The sequence below is a fragment of the Salmo salar genome, chromosome ssa23 (assembly GCF_905237065.1).
Source record: "Salmo salar chromosome ssa23, Ssal_v3.1, whole genome shotgun sequence".
Taxonomy (NCBI): Eukaryota; Metazoa; Chordata; class Actinopteri; order Salmoniformes; family Salmonidae; genus Salmo; species Salmo salar.
The window spans coordinates 31,112,223-31,129,823 of NC_059464.1; the positions used below are offsets into that span (position 1 = coordinate 31,112,223).

At 42.9% G+C, this 17,601-nt stretch overlaps 1 protein-coding gene across 3 annotated transcripts; it reads left to right on the forward strand.

Moving 5' to 3' along the window:
- Window positions 1–203: 203 nt before the first annotated feature.
- Window positions 204–17,358, forward strand: LOC106584399 (chromatin assembly factor 1 subunit A). 3 transcript variants are annotated; one of them, XM_014169673.2, is made up of 17 exons: window positions 208–283; window positions 423–516; window positions 4,194–4,244; window positions 6,240–6,871; window positions 7,000–7,056; window positions 7,186–7,430; window positions 7,589–7,649; window positions 7,764–7,835; window positions 7,944–8,161; window positions 9,622–9,793; window positions 10,006–10,086; window positions 10,805–10,909; window positions 11,529–11,784; window positions 14,187–14,325; window positions 16,242–16,578; window positions 16,680–16,761; window positions 16,888–17,358. In XM_014169673.2, exons 2-17 carry the CDS (start codon window positions 450–452, stop codon window positions 17,010–17,012), a joined length of 2,700 nt encoding a protein of 899 aa, XP_014025148.2. In that variant the 5' UTR covers window positions 208–283; window positions 423–449; the 3' UTR covers window positions 17,013–17,358. The 3 variants fall into 3 exon arrangements, with proteins under 3 accessions (XP_014025147.2, XP_014025148.2, XP_014025149.2); XM_014169674.2 differs by having other exon boundaries at window positions 240–260; XM_014169672.2 differs by having other exon boundaries at window positions 204–516.
- The last annotated feature ends 243 nt before the right edge of the window (window positions 17,359–17,601 follow it).

The window sequence follows — 17,601 nt, forward strand, 5'->3', positions numbered from 1 at the left end:
GGGAGTTCGTTTTTGTGATGTTATTTTGGTTTTGTTTTGTTTTAGTTAACTCTACTTAATAGTATGGAGTTTCCTTTTGTCACCCCATACAGTTGGTGGCGACAATGCTCCAAAAATATTGGATCCAAATCGCCGTAAAACCCCACCGACGAAGAAGAGTTCTGGCCAATCAGCAAAGGATTCTGAGGAGAGCGACATACTCCCGCCAAATCTGACTGACGACGGGCGCGAGGCAGCAAGGAGATCCAAAGGGAGCGTGTGTGAGATGCGGAAGGAATAACATGTAGCTACTTAGTCTTAAAAATAGTAAAACCCTGTCAACTGTAAAGTATATTTTGCAGAATAACAGTGTTACTCTGGAAGACCTGTCAATATTGCGACATCATATGGTTTTGTTATATTGCCACTGTTTTCCACTCAAGGATATCGAAAGTGAGGGGAAGTCTCGGATGGTGATGCTGGCGACGGAAGATCCATCCGTGGACGGGCATTTAGCATCCACTCCACGGAGGAGAGGTAGCGACGATATTTATATTTTAAACTTTCAAATGTTTTTGGAATTTAGTTATATACTTTTAAATTATTATTTACCTTTCAGTTTGCCTATGGCCACATAGTCAACACAAACTTCTGCCTTAATACTTTAGCTAGCTACTATAACTAGCTAAAACGTCAGTAAGGTTAATTACTAAGTTAGTTACTGTACAGTACACTAACTGTTATAGTAGATAGCTAACGTTAACGAATTAACGTTTTTATTAGCCAACCCCTCATAACATTTCCAAGTAAGTAGTGAAGTGTAAAATGTGGGTTTATGTTAGCTTGAACTTCACCTAGCTTCTATAGCTAACTATATGACCAATATTTTCTGAAATGAATCTAACGTTACTGTAACTTAGTTAGCTAACGTTAATCTTTATAGTTAACTATTCCTCAGCCAGCTAACTTAGCTAGCTAATCTAGTTAGAGTTGGTGTCAACCTTGCCAGCCTGCTGCTTGCTAGACACCCCATGGCCTTCAGCTAACTAACGTTAGCAAGCAAGCAAATGTGCACCGAAATGATTGAACAGTGTATTGGTAGTTTTTCTCACCAGCTTGTTGATAACAGTTAACGTTATTCGGAAAATATAATTTCAATTAGACATTGAGTTACAACACTGCCCGCTCGACAGCTAGAACCATTGACAATGGTTCATTTAATGGTCAATGGCATTGTACTTCTGCATTTACTGATAAAGTCAAAGTGCATTGTAAGACAAAGTCCATCTAACGTTAGCTATGAGGGGGGATGGTTGTGGGGTTGTTGTCATCTTATCTCCCTCACTTTGCCACCCATACCTGTAACCAAAACAATCAACCCTAGCAATGCCAACAATAAGCTTGTTTGGGGTTACTTTAACGAACGGAATTTGTTTATTTTACTTTGTGGCTAACCCTGTTCTCACCACCGTTAGAGCTGTGAGTGTAGCCACAGCCGGGCTTTTACACTTGGCTTATATTCACCGAATGGCGGGAGAGAAAAGCAAACACCTCGCTATACTTAGCCCGATGACTTGTGCCGTCTCCTAGGTTTTTTTATTTGTGAACCACCGACTTGATTCGCTATTATGTAGCAAATTGAAATTCAGTTTTTTACATTGGATAAAAGTAGCGACTCAGAGCTACAAAATTGTATATCATACACTGCATATGAGAAACAATGGGAAAGTAATTCTGCTTTGAAAGTTGATAAACCCCAACTTTTGAGAAAATGTTCCTTAAATGTTTTGGTAAACCTACTGGAGAGCTCTTTTGTGTACAATTCAGCATTATTCACACCCTTAGCCCCACCCATCTTTTTAAGGATTCACATTTGAGGTCATGTGCTAAAGGCCATGTAGTGTGGTAAAAAGTAGTAGTCTACAGTAAGGAAAAAATCCAGGTAAACAGAAAGTGTCCAGATAAAAATATTTAAAAAAATTAGATGATGCTTACCCAGACACGACAGACGGTGTAAACAGTACAGCGTAATGATTACTTGCATAGTAGCAATATCAAAAATAGATTGTGTCAATATAAAGGGGAAAAAAGTGTCAATGCCAGTAGAGAAAGAACAAAATAATATACGGTATGTACAAAAACAATATCATAACATTATCGGTGATACTGGTGATAGATGAGGTAGTTATATGCATACAATCAGCGGTAAAGAGGCTGAGCAGTAGGATAAAAAAAAAAAAATGATTGTAGCAGCAATGTATGGCGTGTGTGTAAGGAGAGAGTCATGTGAATGTCCATAGAGGCACTGCAGATAGTGCTGAAGACTGGGAACTCACTAACATTAGGCTATAACTAACTTGCTGAGATATTACTACGCAGGTCATACGCGCAATGTTAGCTATCGAGCCAGCCATCTAACGTCAGCTAGCTAGCTAACAGTACGCTTTACCTTGATGTCTTTTGTTTAGCCATGTAGAGTACTTGTTTTGACATCCCAATCCATTGAGTACTAGCAATACAAACAAACTGATTGTCATAGCTAGCTAAACTTAACCAATTAGCTAACTAGCTATTATTTAACCTATCTAACATTAGGCTATAACTAGCAATGCAAATTGCTTTCTGAGATATTACTACACAGATCATACACTTAACGCTAATGTTAGCTAGCGAGCCAGCCACTTAACTTCAGTTAGCCAGCTAAGTAAGCTTTAACTTCCAATGAAAACAACTTTCTGACAAAATTTGAAACGTATAGTATCTGAAATTGTAGCTAGACTCTTACCCGTATACATCGATGAATGCTTCATGGGAGACTGCAACCCCTTTCATTAAATAAGACGTCCTGTGTCGTTTCCGTTTTGTTTGTACAGCTTGCTTGCTTGGCCCGTTGTCAAGTCACTCTGGTTCGCACTGCAATGCCATAAGAATCATCAGATATTTCTCCTCTGTCACAGATGCAATGGTTGCCCTTAGTTTGAAGATGTAATCCAAAGACAGGTGTTTTATACAACAGCCTTCTGTGTTCTCTTAACGACTCCCTCTGCATTTGCAGACAAATGCCAGAATTATATCAATCTCTTTATCATACTCTGCTTCTACCAAACATTACACTGATTTCAAAACTCGTTCAACTTCTTCCGTGACAACACTGTTGATCGCCGTTTCTTCCCCATCACTGTCATCAGAAGACTCTACAATGTCTTTGATGAAAATGTTTTTACCTAAATCAGGGATTTCCTAATCGTCTGATTCATTTTCAGTCAGAGTCAGCATGGTACGACCGTCATCCTGAAAGTAGTCCATCACAACTTTTTTCCACTGCCCTTTGTCGATATCGCCTGATAAATTCAGGGCAGCAATGTTATTGAGTGCATTAGCAGCACATTTGCAGTTCTCCGTCGCTAATGTTATTTCTTTTGGAGAAAAAAACTGCAGTAGAAAGGATTATCTACACATAATGAGCAGCTCATTTTATAGACAGAAGATGCTACACGGCAGACCAATCCGAAACTCTCTCGGCATGTCCGGCCCATTCATTATCTCAGCCAATCATGGCTACCGGGAAGGTTCTTGTCTTTTTATGTGGCTAAACCAACTAGGCTCGTAATTTAACAACTTTATTCGTATTTACAGATGGCATACAGGTTTGTTATTAAGGCACGTGAAAGTTCAAATCTTCCAGAAGGCATTTCTGCCCAAAAAACGCATTTTGATAATAAAAAAATTCAATAAACATTCAAATGCCTTTCCTGTGAAGTCGTGACTTGCGACATACGCCTAGTTTCCTGAAACGAGTCACATTTGATTTAACATTATATTTGAATTGCAGTGGTAGTCACTTGATAAGTAAGTGGCAAGTCTAACTTACCCGTTTCCTAATTGACTGACATGGATTTAATATTACATTCCTTAAATAACATGGATGCATTTGTTAAACTAAGGACAAGCCTATAGCATGAATACAATTGAGTGGGGGGATAAAGCAGTTAGTATTTAAGTCATACAGTGTTGTGACTGTTTTTGTGGTTTGAAGATATGAAGGTACTGCACATCATTCTTTGTTCCAGTGACAGAGTTATGCAGCAATTAAAGTGACGCAACTTGTTTGCAACTGGAAATATTTCTGTATTGAAATACAGTCTGTTTGATGACTGAAGGATTGGTTGTGGTATTGTTGTCATCTTATCTCCCTCACATTGTTTTGGTTACAGGTATGGATGGCAAAGTCAAACCCAGCAATACCAATAAGAAGCTTGTTCAGGGTAAGTGAACCTCTCAGGTGTTTTGAATGCATATTACCGCCATATACTATTTGCCAGATATCTGCTCGACCGATGTCACAACTTCCCTTTACCTGGCAATAGATACAGTGGGGGGGAAAGTATTTGATCCCCTGCTGATTTTGTACGTTTGCCCACTGACAAAGAAAGGATCGGTCTATAATTTTAATGGTAGGTTTATTTGAACAGTGCGAGACAGAATAACAACAAAAATATCCAGAAAAACGCATGTCAAAAATGTTATAGGAGTGCTCCTAACCGCAGCTTGTTACCTGTAAAAAAGACACCTGTTCACAGAAGCAATCAATCAATCAGATTCCAAACTCTCCACCATGGCCAAGACCAGAGAGCTCTCCAAGGATGTCAGGGACAAGATTGTAGACCTACACAAGGCTGGAATGGGCTACAAGACCATCGGCAAGCAGCTTGGTGAGAAGGTGACAACATTTGGTGCGATTATTCGCAAATGGAAGAAACACAAAAGAACTGTCAATATCCCTCGGCCTGGGGCTCCATGCAAGATCTCACCTCGAGGAGTTGCAATGATCATGAGAACGGTGAGGAATCAGCCCAGAACTACACGGGAGGATCTTGTCAATGATCTCAAGGCAGCTGGGACCATAGTCACCAAGAAAACAATTGGTAACACACTACGCCGTGAAGGACTGAAATCCTGCAGCGCCCGCAAGGTCCCCCTGTTCAAGAATACATATACATGCCCGTCTGAAGTTTGCCAATGAACATCTGAATGATTCAGAGGACAACTGGTGAAAGTGTTGTGGTCAGATGAGACCAAAATGGGGCTCTTCGACATCAACTCAACTCGCCGTGTTTGGAGGAGGAGGAATGCTGCATATGACCCCAAGAACACCATCTCCACCGTCAAACATGGAGGTGGAAACATTATGCTTTGGGGGTGTTTTTCTGCTAAGGGGACAGGACAACTTCACCGCATCAAAGGGACGATGGACGGGGCCATGTACCGTCAAATCTTGGGTGAGAACCTCCTTCCCTCAGCCAGGGCATTGAAAATGGGTCGTGGATGGGTATTCCAGCATCACAATGACCCAAAACACACGGCCAAGGCAACAAAGGAGTGGCTCAAGAGAAGCACATTATGGTCCTGGAGTGGCCTAGCCAGTCTCCAGACCTTAATCCCATAGAAAATCTGTGGAGGGAGCTGAAGGTTCGAGTTGCCGAACATCAGCCTCGAAACCTTAATGACTTGGAGAAGATCTGCAAAGAGGAGTGGGAAAAAATCCCTCCTGAGATGTGTGCAAACCTGGTGGCTAACTACAAGAAATGTCTGACCTTTGTGATTGCCAACAAGGGTTTTTCCTACAAAGTCATGTTTTGCAGAGGGGTCAAATACTTATTTCCCTCATTAAAATGCTAATCATTTTATAACATTTTTGACGTGAGTTTTTCAGGATTTTTTGTTGTTGTTATTCTGTCTCTCACTGTTCAAATAAACCTACTATTAAAATTATAGACTGATCATTTCTTTGTAAGTGGGCAAACGTACAAAATCAGCAGGGGATCAAATACTTTTTTCCCCCACTGTAACAGTAAAACTCCAGCCAACATGTTTAAAAAGGTCAAAGGTGATGCCAAATCTCGTAAATGTATGTTTTTAAACTGTAGTACTTTGTTTTAAGTTGTAATTGTGGCTGAAATGTTGTGTGCTGATATTTTGGCCAGGTCTCTCTTGTATAATAGATTTTTAATCTCAATGAGACTAACCTGGTAAAATAAACAATTAGGTGCTTTTATTTTGCTAAAGGAGAATGATGATACAAAGTGCTATCAAACTATAACAAACATAATTGAGATTCTAATTTAGTAAATTATATTACAATTAATCAAATTCTTTAATTTAGTGTCTTTGCTTTCATTGTTTTCCCAAATACTTTAAAAAATAAATTGGATTTAGTCCAACTTGAAAATCATTGATAATAAAGGGTATTTTCTCCTCAGCTCGCCTTCCATTTAAGCGTCTGAACCCAGAGCCAAAAGAGACCAGTGAACCCAAAATAACTCGTGCCCTACCCTGCCCAGAGCCTGGGCTCTCAGATGGGGAGAATGAATCTGAAAGTTCCCCGCTACCCATGCGTCACGGACCAGCACTGGTTAACGGCCGCGGACCCCTGGATGGATTCATGAGTCACAGCAGCCAAACTTCCCCAGACAAAATAATAGTTGTTGTTCTCACTGAGGACTTCAATTCAACTGACCCTCTAAAGCAGCAACCTGTGACACCCATTTCTGCCTCGTGTCCTCCCACCAAAAACAACCACCAGAGCAAAACCCTGAGTGCTGTAACGGCCACCAAAACAGATCACACTGCCAAAACAGGGCCCTTAGACTGCAAGGTGGGGGATGAACAGGATGGGGAGGAGGAGCAGGAAGGGGAGGACACTGCATCAATCTCACAGCTAGATACAACACAGGGATCTGACATAGAGGAAGAAGAAGAGGAAGAGTCTGTCAACCCTGATATGTCCAGTCATGGGAATGGGTCCATGCTGTCTCCTTCATCCACCAGCTCTCTGTCAGCGGCCGAGAGCTCCCCAGAGGCTGCCAAGACGGAGAACAATCCTACTGTCGCGGTGAGTACTGACTCGCAAATCAGATTCAATAAACATTCAATGTCTGTCATCAGGAATCTTTGTGTAAATGTACACAGCAGGAAGCTTTTAAATTAATATGTGATCTATGTTACCTTCTCTCTTTCCAGGAGCCACATTCCACCCCTAAAATAGAGCAGAAAACAGTGAAAAGACGCTCTATAAAGGTATAATGAGCTGTGATAGATCACTTCTGTATTTCACTGCTAAGTGGCATAATTTTGCATCCCAATTACTATTTAAATATCTACATCTAAATACTTATCTGAAACTGAATTTATTTCCTCTCTTCATAGAGTTTGCAGGAGCAAGAGGAAAGGCTACACCAGCGCCAAGAGAGAGAGCGGCAGCGGGAGGAGGCTAAAGCTGTTAAAGAGAAGAAAAAAGAGGAGGCTCGCAAACTGAAAGAGGAGAGAGAGAGGGAAAGAAAGGAGAAAAGGGAGAAAGAAGAGCGTGAAAAAAGAGAGAGAAAAGAAAAAGAGGAAAAGGAAAAAGCAGAGAAATTAAGAGCGAAAGAGGAGCATCGCAAATCGAAGCAAGAGTGAGTGTTGCTTGATCGAAAACCACCTAGAGCTACAGATCTGAAATGTCTTGTTACTTTTATATTGACTTGACTGGAAACATTTGATTGAATTTTTTTTATTATTAAAGCAAATGTAATCCTTGCAATTGAATTAAACGTGATATAATTTCCCCCAGGGCAAAACTTGAAGACAAGAGAAAGAAAGAGGAGGAGAAACGGTTGAAAGAAGAGAAGGATGTGAGTTGATAGGGGATGTTTCTATTCTTTAAACTGAAATATAATATTTGACGGTTGACAATTGCCATGTCATTGTAACAGACCTGATAATACATCTGAAAATGTTCTATTCAGAGGCTCAAAGCAGAGAAAGCAGAGATAACACGTTTCCTACAGAAACCGAAGACTCCTCAGCAGGCCACAAAGGTAAGATAACTCTGACTGGATTGAAAAAGAAAACAAAATCTTAATCATAAAATAGTGGCATGCTAATTTAATCTGTAACTTTCCTTCCTTCTGTCCCTCCCACCTCAGACCCTTGTGTCTGCCTGTGGAAAGTTTGCTCCATTTGAGATAAAGGAGCACATGGGTCTGGCGCCGCTGACCCGGGTCCAGTGTGAGGAGGCAGTCCTGGATGAACTGGACCGGTACCTGGCTAAACCTGATGGAAGCCTGCACGGCCTGAGGGACTGGACCAGAAATGAGCCCCGCCGATCAGGCCCAACCAAGCCCAGAAGCACAGACTCTATGAGGTGAGACCATCACACCCTAAAAATCACAATTGTTGCGTGGCCATGATGGCAACAATAGGTGATTTGAATTACTGAACTCTTGACATTTTGTGAAACTACAAAGAATCTGCGATTCCTACAGTAAAGAGGCTGTTTCTACATTGAAAAAAATACACAAATGCAACATTTAAAGTGTTGGTTTCATGAGCTGAAAAAAAGATCCCAGAAATGTTACATAAGCACAAAAACCTTATTTCTCTCATTTTGTGCACAAATGTGTTTACCTCCCTGTTAGTGAGCAATATCAAATAATCCATTCACATGAAGGGTGTGGCATATCAAGAAGCTGATTAAACAGCATGATCATTACACAGGTGCACCTTGTGCTGGGGACAATAAAAGGCCACTCTAAAGGGTGCAGTTTTGTCACACAATACAATGCCACCGATGTTTTGGGGGAGTCACCTGTAGTTCGGCGTCGTAACCGACTTCAGTGGACAAATGACCAGCCACCCGGACAGCTGATGAAACTGGATTTGCACATCCAAGGAATTTCTGCACAAACTGTCATAAACCGTCTCAGGAATGCTCATCAGCGTGCACCATGGTCTTGACCTGACTGCAGTTCGGCGTCGTAACCGACTTCAGTGGACAAATGTTCGCCTTCTGTGACTCTGGAAAAGTGTGCTCTTCACGGATTAATCCTGGTTTCAACCGTACAGGGCAGATGACAGGCAGCGTGTATGGCGTCATGTGGGCGAGGTGTTTGCTGATGTCAACGTTGTGAACAGAATGCACCATGATGCGGTTATATGGGAAGGCATTAGCTACGGACAACAAACACAATTGCATTTTATTGATGGCAATTTGAATGCACAGATACCGTGACTAGATCCTGAGGCCCATTGTCGTGCCATTCATCCGCTGCCATCACCTCATGTTTCAACATGATAATGCACGGCCCCATGTCGCAAGGATCTGTACACAATTCCTGGAAGCTGAAAATGGCCCAGTTCTTCCATGACCTGCATACTCACCAGACATGTCACCCATTGAGAATGTTTGGGATGCTCTGGATCGAGATGTACGACAGCGTGTTCCAGTTCCCGACAATATTCAGCAACTTCGCACAGCCATTGAAGAGGAATGGGACAACATTTCACAGGCCACTATCAGTCTGATCAACTTTTTGCAAAGGAGATGTGTTGCGCTGAATGAGGCAAATGGTGGTTACACCAGATGCTGACAGGTTTTCTGATCCACGCCCCTACCTTTCTAAGGTATGTGACCAACAGATTCATATCTGTATTGTCAGTAATGTGAAATCCATAGATTAGGGCCTAATGAATTTTCCAATTGACTGATTTTCTTATATGGACTAACTCCGTATAGTCTTTGAAATCGTTGCATGTTGCGATTTTATATTTTTGTTCAGTGTATGTACACTCCTATAGTCTTTGGCCCCTCTGTTCTCTGCATAGGGAGTGTATAGTGATAGTTAAGGGGCCTAAACCGGACGGTGTGCCTGACCGGCAGCACTACGGCCGCATGAAGCTCCTTCAGTTCCGTGAGAACTACCGGCCTGCCTACTGGGGCACGTGGAGTAAAAAAAGCCCCCACATCTCCCCACGTTACCCTCTCAGACAGGACAAGGTAAGACTTCCCTCATTCTCTGACCATGATCCTTCAAGCTTTTCACTTTACGTCTTAGTTTCTGACATATTGCTCTCACTAACCCTGCCATATCCAATTTGTCAAGTGGTGCCATGAGTGAAGAATGTGTTCTGGGGTGATATCAGTTGCACTGTGACTTCCATGTTTGACGGGTTTTCTATGTATGACTAAAGTTTCTGTGTTCTCGCTAGGACCTGTTGGATTATGAAGTAGACAGTGATGAGGAGTGGGAGGAGGAGGAGCCAGGAGAGTCCCTGTCACACAGTGAAGGGGTAGGTCTCTCTTCAATACTCTTCTGTCACAGCTTTTGATGCTCTGCTGTTCTGTTTGATATCAAGATTTGCTCATTGTTGCAGCTGAATCATTACTGCTGGTTGTGAGGATCTAAAGGGAGGGGCAACTTTTTTTGGGGGGGGGGGGACTCTGTCAGGGTCTCAACTTACTGTTGAAAGTTAGAATAATAGATTACACTTGGTGCAATTTCTAAATTTGGTTGTGTCAGCAGTCACTTAATTAGCACATGTCAGCAATTTTTTACATTTATTGTTAAGTTGTGGCCAGCTATCTAAACGTGTGTAGTAAGCATGGTCGAATTACGGACCGGGGTTGGGCCCATTGTTCATCAGTTGTCATGTAAAAAAAATGCTAACAATTGCCTCCACTCTATGGCAAAATGTGTAGAATTACAGGCTGTAAAACTGCTAATTTGTCTGTCCACCCCATTGCAAAATGAGTAGAATTGCATGAAATGAGTTATAAAATTGCAAAGTCTTTTTTCCACCCCATGGCAAAATGTGTAGAATTTCAGGAGATGATAAACCTAGGGGGAAAAAATCTTGGCTGTCACTAGGTGGGCCGTTAAAATATTTTGCTCACAAGGTTGGGGGGATGTTTGTGGGTACGCAGACCCACTGCGGCCCCTTTTTTTGTGGCCCCCACCCCAATCAATGTTGCCTATCCCTGACTAAACAGACTCTTTTGTTTTTGCAGGAGGATAATGATGAGGGAGGTGAAAATGACGACGATGATGAGGATGGTTTCTTTGTACCCCATGGTTACCTATCAGATGGGGAGGGGGCATTGGAGGAGGAAGAGGTAGGTTAAATTGCCCTACAATCTGTATGCATGCCTCATTCATTTTCTTTACTGTTCTTTTCCGGTGGTCTGGTATGACTAATAATGGATATAATGTAAGTACTTAGTGCTTTACAGTGGGCCTCCCGAGTGGCCCGGTCAAAGGCTCTGCATCAGTGTTGGGGGCGTCACTATAGACCCAGGTTCGATCCCGTACTGTGTCACAACCAGCCGTGATCAGAAGTCCCTTAGGGTGGCGCACAATTGGCCCAGTGTCGTCCAGGTTAGGGGAGGGTTTGGCCGGTGGGGCTTTACTTGGCTCATCGCGCTCTAGTGGGGGGTCAGCGTAGCCTAGTGGTTAGATCGTTGGACTAGTAACTGAAAGGTTGCAAGATCAAATCCCCGAGCTGACAAGGTACAAATCTGTCGTTCTGCCCCCGAACAAGGCAGTTAACCCACTGTTCCTAGGCCATCATTGAAAATAACAATTTGTTCTTAACTGACTTGCCTAGTTAAATAAAGGTAAAATAAAAATAGTGACTCCTTGGGTCGAATGCTGCAGGCTGACTGCGGTCGTCAGTTGAACGGTGTATGTTGAGCACTCACCTTAATTGCTCCTGTCTCTGTGACGTGATTCCAGGAGGGTGGCGACCCAGAGAAGCAGAAGGTTCATCAGAAGCTGAAGGCCCGGGAGTGGGATGAGCTGATGGCCAAGAAGAAGGTGAAGGTGCTGGAGGCGGTAGTGAGAGGCTGTGTATGGGAGGGGGAGGGTCCTCCTCTGGAGCTATTCCAGCAATTCGCTGTGTGTCTGGTAGAACCCCTGCCCAAGCCGGAGCCCATCACCCCAGAGGACTACGCACAGAAACTACAACAGAAACTACAAGAAGATGAGCAGCGTGAGTACATTCTTATGTCTGGGGTAACATCATGCAGATATACAGAGTTCATTGTGTGTGTTGTCATTTAGAGAGACTTACAGGAGCACTTAGGTTTAAGTGCCTTGCTCAAGGGCACATTGGTAGATATTTGGGCACATTGGTAGATTTTTTGCCTAGTTGGCACAGGGATTCGTACCAGCAAACTTTAGGTTACTGGTCCAACGCTCTTAAACGCTAGGCTCCCTCCAATATTCATGAGGACCCCTTTCGACCTCAGCCTTAGTCTTGCCACCGCTAAGTGGTAGTGATCATCTGAGTCATTGACTGACTGAAGCGGGATGAAATGTAGTTCTTGGTTTGGATGGGAAACTTGTGACTGTGTTTGTCTTTGCGATGCTTATCTGAGTTCTTACAGAATAATGTAAATGAGTAATTTGGTTGAGCCATGTGTTGTTTGAATAGTGTCACTGTTGGCTGATTTTCCTTGAGTAGCTCTGAGTGGCCAAACTGTAATGACCTGTGCCTTTACTGACTTTAGCAAGCATGCACTTATATTTACACAAAAGTCTGTGTTTTGATTGTGGAGATGGACTTAACACCCAAGACCAACATGCGATTCATCTGTACTCATGCTGCATCGAGAGCGAGCTAAATCAAACACACCAACTATTTCGCCTCATGCGTGGCGTTGAAGAAAAGGGAGACCACATATGCCAATGTGGTTGTTTTTAATAAAATCAGGTTATGTTTCGCCAAGAAAACATACCTGTTTATCATCAGGAAAATGTAAACGGTTACGAAGGGAGACTTTCAAAACTTGATTGAGTGAAGTAGCAGAAAATGTGCTTAATGATTGAGCTCTGTCTGTATGCAATTACTTAGGCCTAAAACATGAGCATGGAGAGCTACACAGGTTTGCTGAATTACTGTATATATTTGTGTCTAATATTTCGTCTATTTACTTAAATTTGTAGCTCTCTGTTGTGAACAATTGACTGTCCTTTCAGACAAAATTTAGCTGGAATTGTGCCGTGCAGAATTTAACCAAATTGGTGATTGGTTGACGATATGACACAGGCCTACATCTTGTCTTTTTTCAGTTGCATTGTGCAGAATATCAGATCTTTCAACAGTTGTAGTGTTTAACCTCACCAGATCTTATCATAATGACTGCAAAAAAGACACATGGGAATGCAATGAATGTCAATTCTCATCAAATGAATGTGATGTCTGAAATACGGTACAAATGTAATTTTTTTTGTAAGTGGGTCGGTAAACCTGAAAAGGGGCTGAAATACCAGGCGATGTCAGAGGAAGGCGGGAAGCCGTTAAAATTATCAGACTCCAGCCACCATAGTCATAGACTGTTCTCTCTGCTACCGCACGGCAAGCGGTACCGGAGCGCCAAGTCTAGGTCCAAGAGGCTTCTAAACAGCTTCTACCCCCAAGCCATAAGACTCCTGAACATCTAGTCAAATGGCTACCCAGACTATTTGCATTGCCCTCCCCTCTTCACACCACTGCCACTCTCTGTTGTCATCTATACATGGTCACTTTGATAACTCTACATGTACATACTACCTCAACTGGCCGGTGCTCCCACACATTGACTCTGTACCGGCACCCCCTCCTGTATATATTGTTATTTTTTGCTGCTGCTCTTTAATGGCTTGTTACTTTTATCTCTTATTCTTATCCCTATTTTTTTGAAACTGCACTGTTGGTTAGGGGCTCGTAAGTAAGCATTTCACTGTAAGGTCTACCTACACCTGTTTTATTCTGCGCATGTGACTAATACAACTTGAAATACAGGACTGTTCCAGGAATAGTGTGAGATATTGACACCATAACACATGGTCAACTTACTAGACTACAATGTCCATTGCAATGAACTTTGAATACTGGTATCCCCGTCAGCCGACGCAATTTTATACACATGAACACACAGGCTTCAGATGAGCACATCAACTTCAATAGAGTAAATAAATTGACAATGCGTCAGTAATACTCTATCATTATTTAGAGAGAACCCCCCCAAAGTTGGACTTTTGTTGCCTTTTGGAGAGCTCATGTCTCATTCGGGGGAGCTAAGCCCCCGACTCCACTGTAATTCACCTTGTGCTTCAGTCCTTGATCGCTGTCCAGACTGCAAGGGAGACTAGACTCTAGTCTAAACTAGAGACAATCAAAGATTTGTATCGTTTTCAGACCAGCTTTATATGCTGCGTCTGAGTCGCTCGGTATTTACTGTGCCAACAAGTAATTGTGAACAGTGAACAACAGGTCTTTATGGCTGACCTGAGTTGCTCTGTAGCAGCCTGAGAGTATATGATCATATTGGATGCAGCCTTTTGCATGAATAGGCCTAGATGTAGAATGTGTTTTCAAACACCTTCCCATTTCCCCTACCATATCTTCAGTGTTGTCCCAGTTGCTGCCACTGCTCCATGGAAATGTGAACAGCAATAAGGTGATCATCACAGAGTTCCAGGAGTTTTGTCGCCAGAAATTGACCTCTACTATTTCCAGCCCCAAGAACTCAGGAGACATCCCCACCAGGTAACTTTAAACCTGATTTACTAAACATTTGCTATTTTACATAATGAGTAAATCATATATGGTCACTATTAAACTCATATTATAAACTGGGTGGTTCAAGCCCTGAATGCTGAATTTGGCTAACAGCCATGGTATATCAGACCGTATTCCATCGGAATGACAACATTTCTTTTTACTTCTCTAATTATGTTGGTAACCAGTTTATAATAGCAATGAGGCACCTCTGGGGTTTGTGGTATATGGCCAATTTATTTACCACGACTAAGGGCTGTCTCCAGGCACTCCACGTTGCGTCGCACTTCAGATTAGCCCTTAGCTGTGGTATATGGCCATATACAGTGCATTGTGAAAGTATTCAGACGCCTTGATGTTACAGCCTCACTCTAAAATGTATTAAATAAAAACATTCTCATCAATCTACACACAATAACTCATCATTACAAAGCGAAAAAATATTTGACAAATGTATAAAAAAATATTTAAACGTATTCAGACCCTTTGCTATGAGACTCGAAATTGAGCTCAGGTGCATCCTGTTTCCATTGATCCTCCTTGAGATGTTTCTACAACGATTGTAGTCCACCTGGTAAATTCAATTGATTGGACATGATTTGGAAAGGCACACACCTGTCTATGTAAGCTCCCACAGTTGACAGTGCATGTCAGAGCAAAACCCAAGACATGAGGTCGAAGGAATTGTCTGTAGAGCTCCGAGACAGGATTTTATCGAGGCACAGATTTGGGGAAGGGTACCAAAAAATGTCTGCAGCATTGAAGGTCGCCAAGAACACAGTGGCCTCCATCAATCTTAAATGGAAGACGTTTTGAACCACCAAGATTGGCCGCCCGGCCAAACTGAGCAATTGGGAGGGGCGAAGGGCTTGGGTCAGGGAGGTGACCAAGAACCCGATGGTCACTCTCACAGAGTTCCTCTGTAGAGATGGGAGAACCTTCCAGAATGACAAAACATCTCTGCAGCACTCCACCAATCAGGCCTTTATGGTAGAGGGGCCAGACGGAAGCCACTCCTCAGTAAAAGGCATATGACAGGCCGCTTGGAGTTTGCCAAAAGGCACTTAAAGGACACTCAGACCATGAGAAACAAGATTCTCGGGTCTGATAAAACCAAGCTTGAACTCTTTGGCCTGAATGCCAAGCTTCACGTCTGGAGGAAACCTGGCACCATCCCTATGGTGAAGTGTGGTGGCAGCATCATGGTGTGGGGATGTTTTTCAGTGGCAGGGACTGTGTAACTGGTCAGGATTGAGGGAAAGATGAACAGAGCAAAGTACAGAGAGATCCTTGATGAAAACCTTCTCCAGAGGGCTCAGGACCTCAGACTGGGGTGACGGTTCACCTTCCAACAGGACAACGACCCTAAGAACATAGCCAAGACAACTCAGGAGTGGCTTCGGGACAAGTCTCTGAATGTCCTTGAGTGGCTCAGCCAGAGCCCGGACATCTCTGGAGAGACCTGAAAATAGCTGTGCAGTGACGCTCCCCATCCAACCTGACAGAGCTTGAGAGGATCTGCAGAGAAGAATGGGAGAAACTCCCCAAATACCCAAGAAGACTAAAGGCTTTTATTGCTGCCAAAGGTGCTTCAACAAAGTACTGCGTAAAGGGTCTAAATACTTACGTAAATGTGATATTTCTGGGGTTTTTATAAATAAAATTTGGAAACATTCCTAAAAACCTATTATTGCTTTGTCATTATGGGGTATTGTGTGTAGATTGAGGGAGGAAAAAACAATTTAATCCGTAAAAAAAAAGGCTGTAACGCAACAAAGTGGAAAAAGTCAAGGGGTCTGAATACTTTCCGAATGCATTGTACCACACCCCCTCGGGCCTTATTGCAAAGGCTATACAAAAGCTTAGTTTTTTTTCTTAACTGAGATGGTCTCCTTTTGCTCTAGGATCCGTCTGAAGCGCCTTATCAAGGGAAATGCCATGTATGAGAAGCGCTCGGCCTACAGACGCTGCTGCTGGTACATACATACAGAGGTCCTGGTTCGCTTCAGCCAGGAGGCTCTCCCTGTGCCCTGCCAGTGGAACTACCTCACCTCTGGGGCCCATGTGTCCCGTGAAGAAGCCTCGGCGGCCACAGGCTCACAGGGCAACTCCCCAACCACCCAACAGACCTCCACCACACCCTCCTCCTCCAACAAGACTCCCTCATCCTCCAACAAGAGGAAGAGTGCCGGCAGCATGTCCATCACCAAGTTCATGAAGAAGGCTGCCAACCCTGAGCAGGTAGGACAGTCTGATAAACTATGCATATGAAGTCCTTTTGCTCAGATCCTATTGCTAAGACGGCTGTGTATCAGATTTTCATGAGCACTCCTTTGTTCCAGGCTCATGAGATGGATGGGTTCCAGGCAGACACAGAGGAGGATGAGGATGAAGCAGACTGCGTCATAATCCGTACACAGAAAGGTGAGACCTCAAAATAACTTTCCTCACAGATTGTTTGGCCCTGATGAACATGTTGTATTTGGTTTCCCTAGATATAAGTAAGAAGAGAGGTATTGACAGTGACACTAAATATGTCTTCCCCTGCAGGATCTACAAGAAAGGATACCTCCCCCACAGAGAATGAGAGCACAGAAAAAATGGAGGTGACCCCCTCTGATACGACTGCTCTGGCCCATTCCCACCCCGGCCACCGCCTAAGAACTGCCCCCTAACTCTGGGGGTGTGTACCCAGTGTCAGATAGAATCAGGTCTTCAATTAAGATAACATTCTGTAGTGGCACACATGCCACCCACACAGTATTACTTCCCACTCTGCTCCTCTAAGTACCAGACATCTGCGTGTAAAAATGAAAGTGTCTGACAGAGAAACTTATTAGGACATGGTATATTTTAGTCCAATGCTCAACCATTTTATTACTTGGTTCAGTTGGAGTGTCAGACATGTTTATATGGATGTCTTTTCTTGGTGAGGAGTGGAAGGTGGCTCAGACAGTCAAGACTCTGCTACTACGGTAGATTGGGTGGCCATTCTAGTAGTTGCTGTGTGCTGGCCCATGTGTCCACCTTTTTATACATGTATACAGTACTAGTCAAAGGTTTGGGGACACCTACTCATTCAAAGGTTTTTCTTTATTTTTACTATTTTATACATTTGTAGAATAATATTTAAGACATCCAAACTATGAAATATCACATATGGAATCATGTAGAAAACCAATAGTGTTAAACAAATCAAAATGTTATTTGAGATTCTTCAAAGTAGCCACCCTTTGCCTTGATGACAGCTTTGCACACTTTTGG

Coding starts and splice junctions, on each gene's coding strand:
- LOC106584399 (XM_014169672.2), top strand. CDS start 387: ATGGTTTTGTTATATTGCCACTGTTTTCCACTCAAGGATATCGAAAGT. Junction 517..4,193: donor ATCCACTCCACGGAGGAGAG/GTAGCGACGATA, acceptor TTTTGGTTACAG/GTATGGATGGCAAAGTCAAA. Junction 16,762..16,887: donor CATAATCCGTACACAGAAAG/GTGAGACCTCAA, acceptor CTTCCCCTGCAG/GATCTACAAGAAAGGATACC.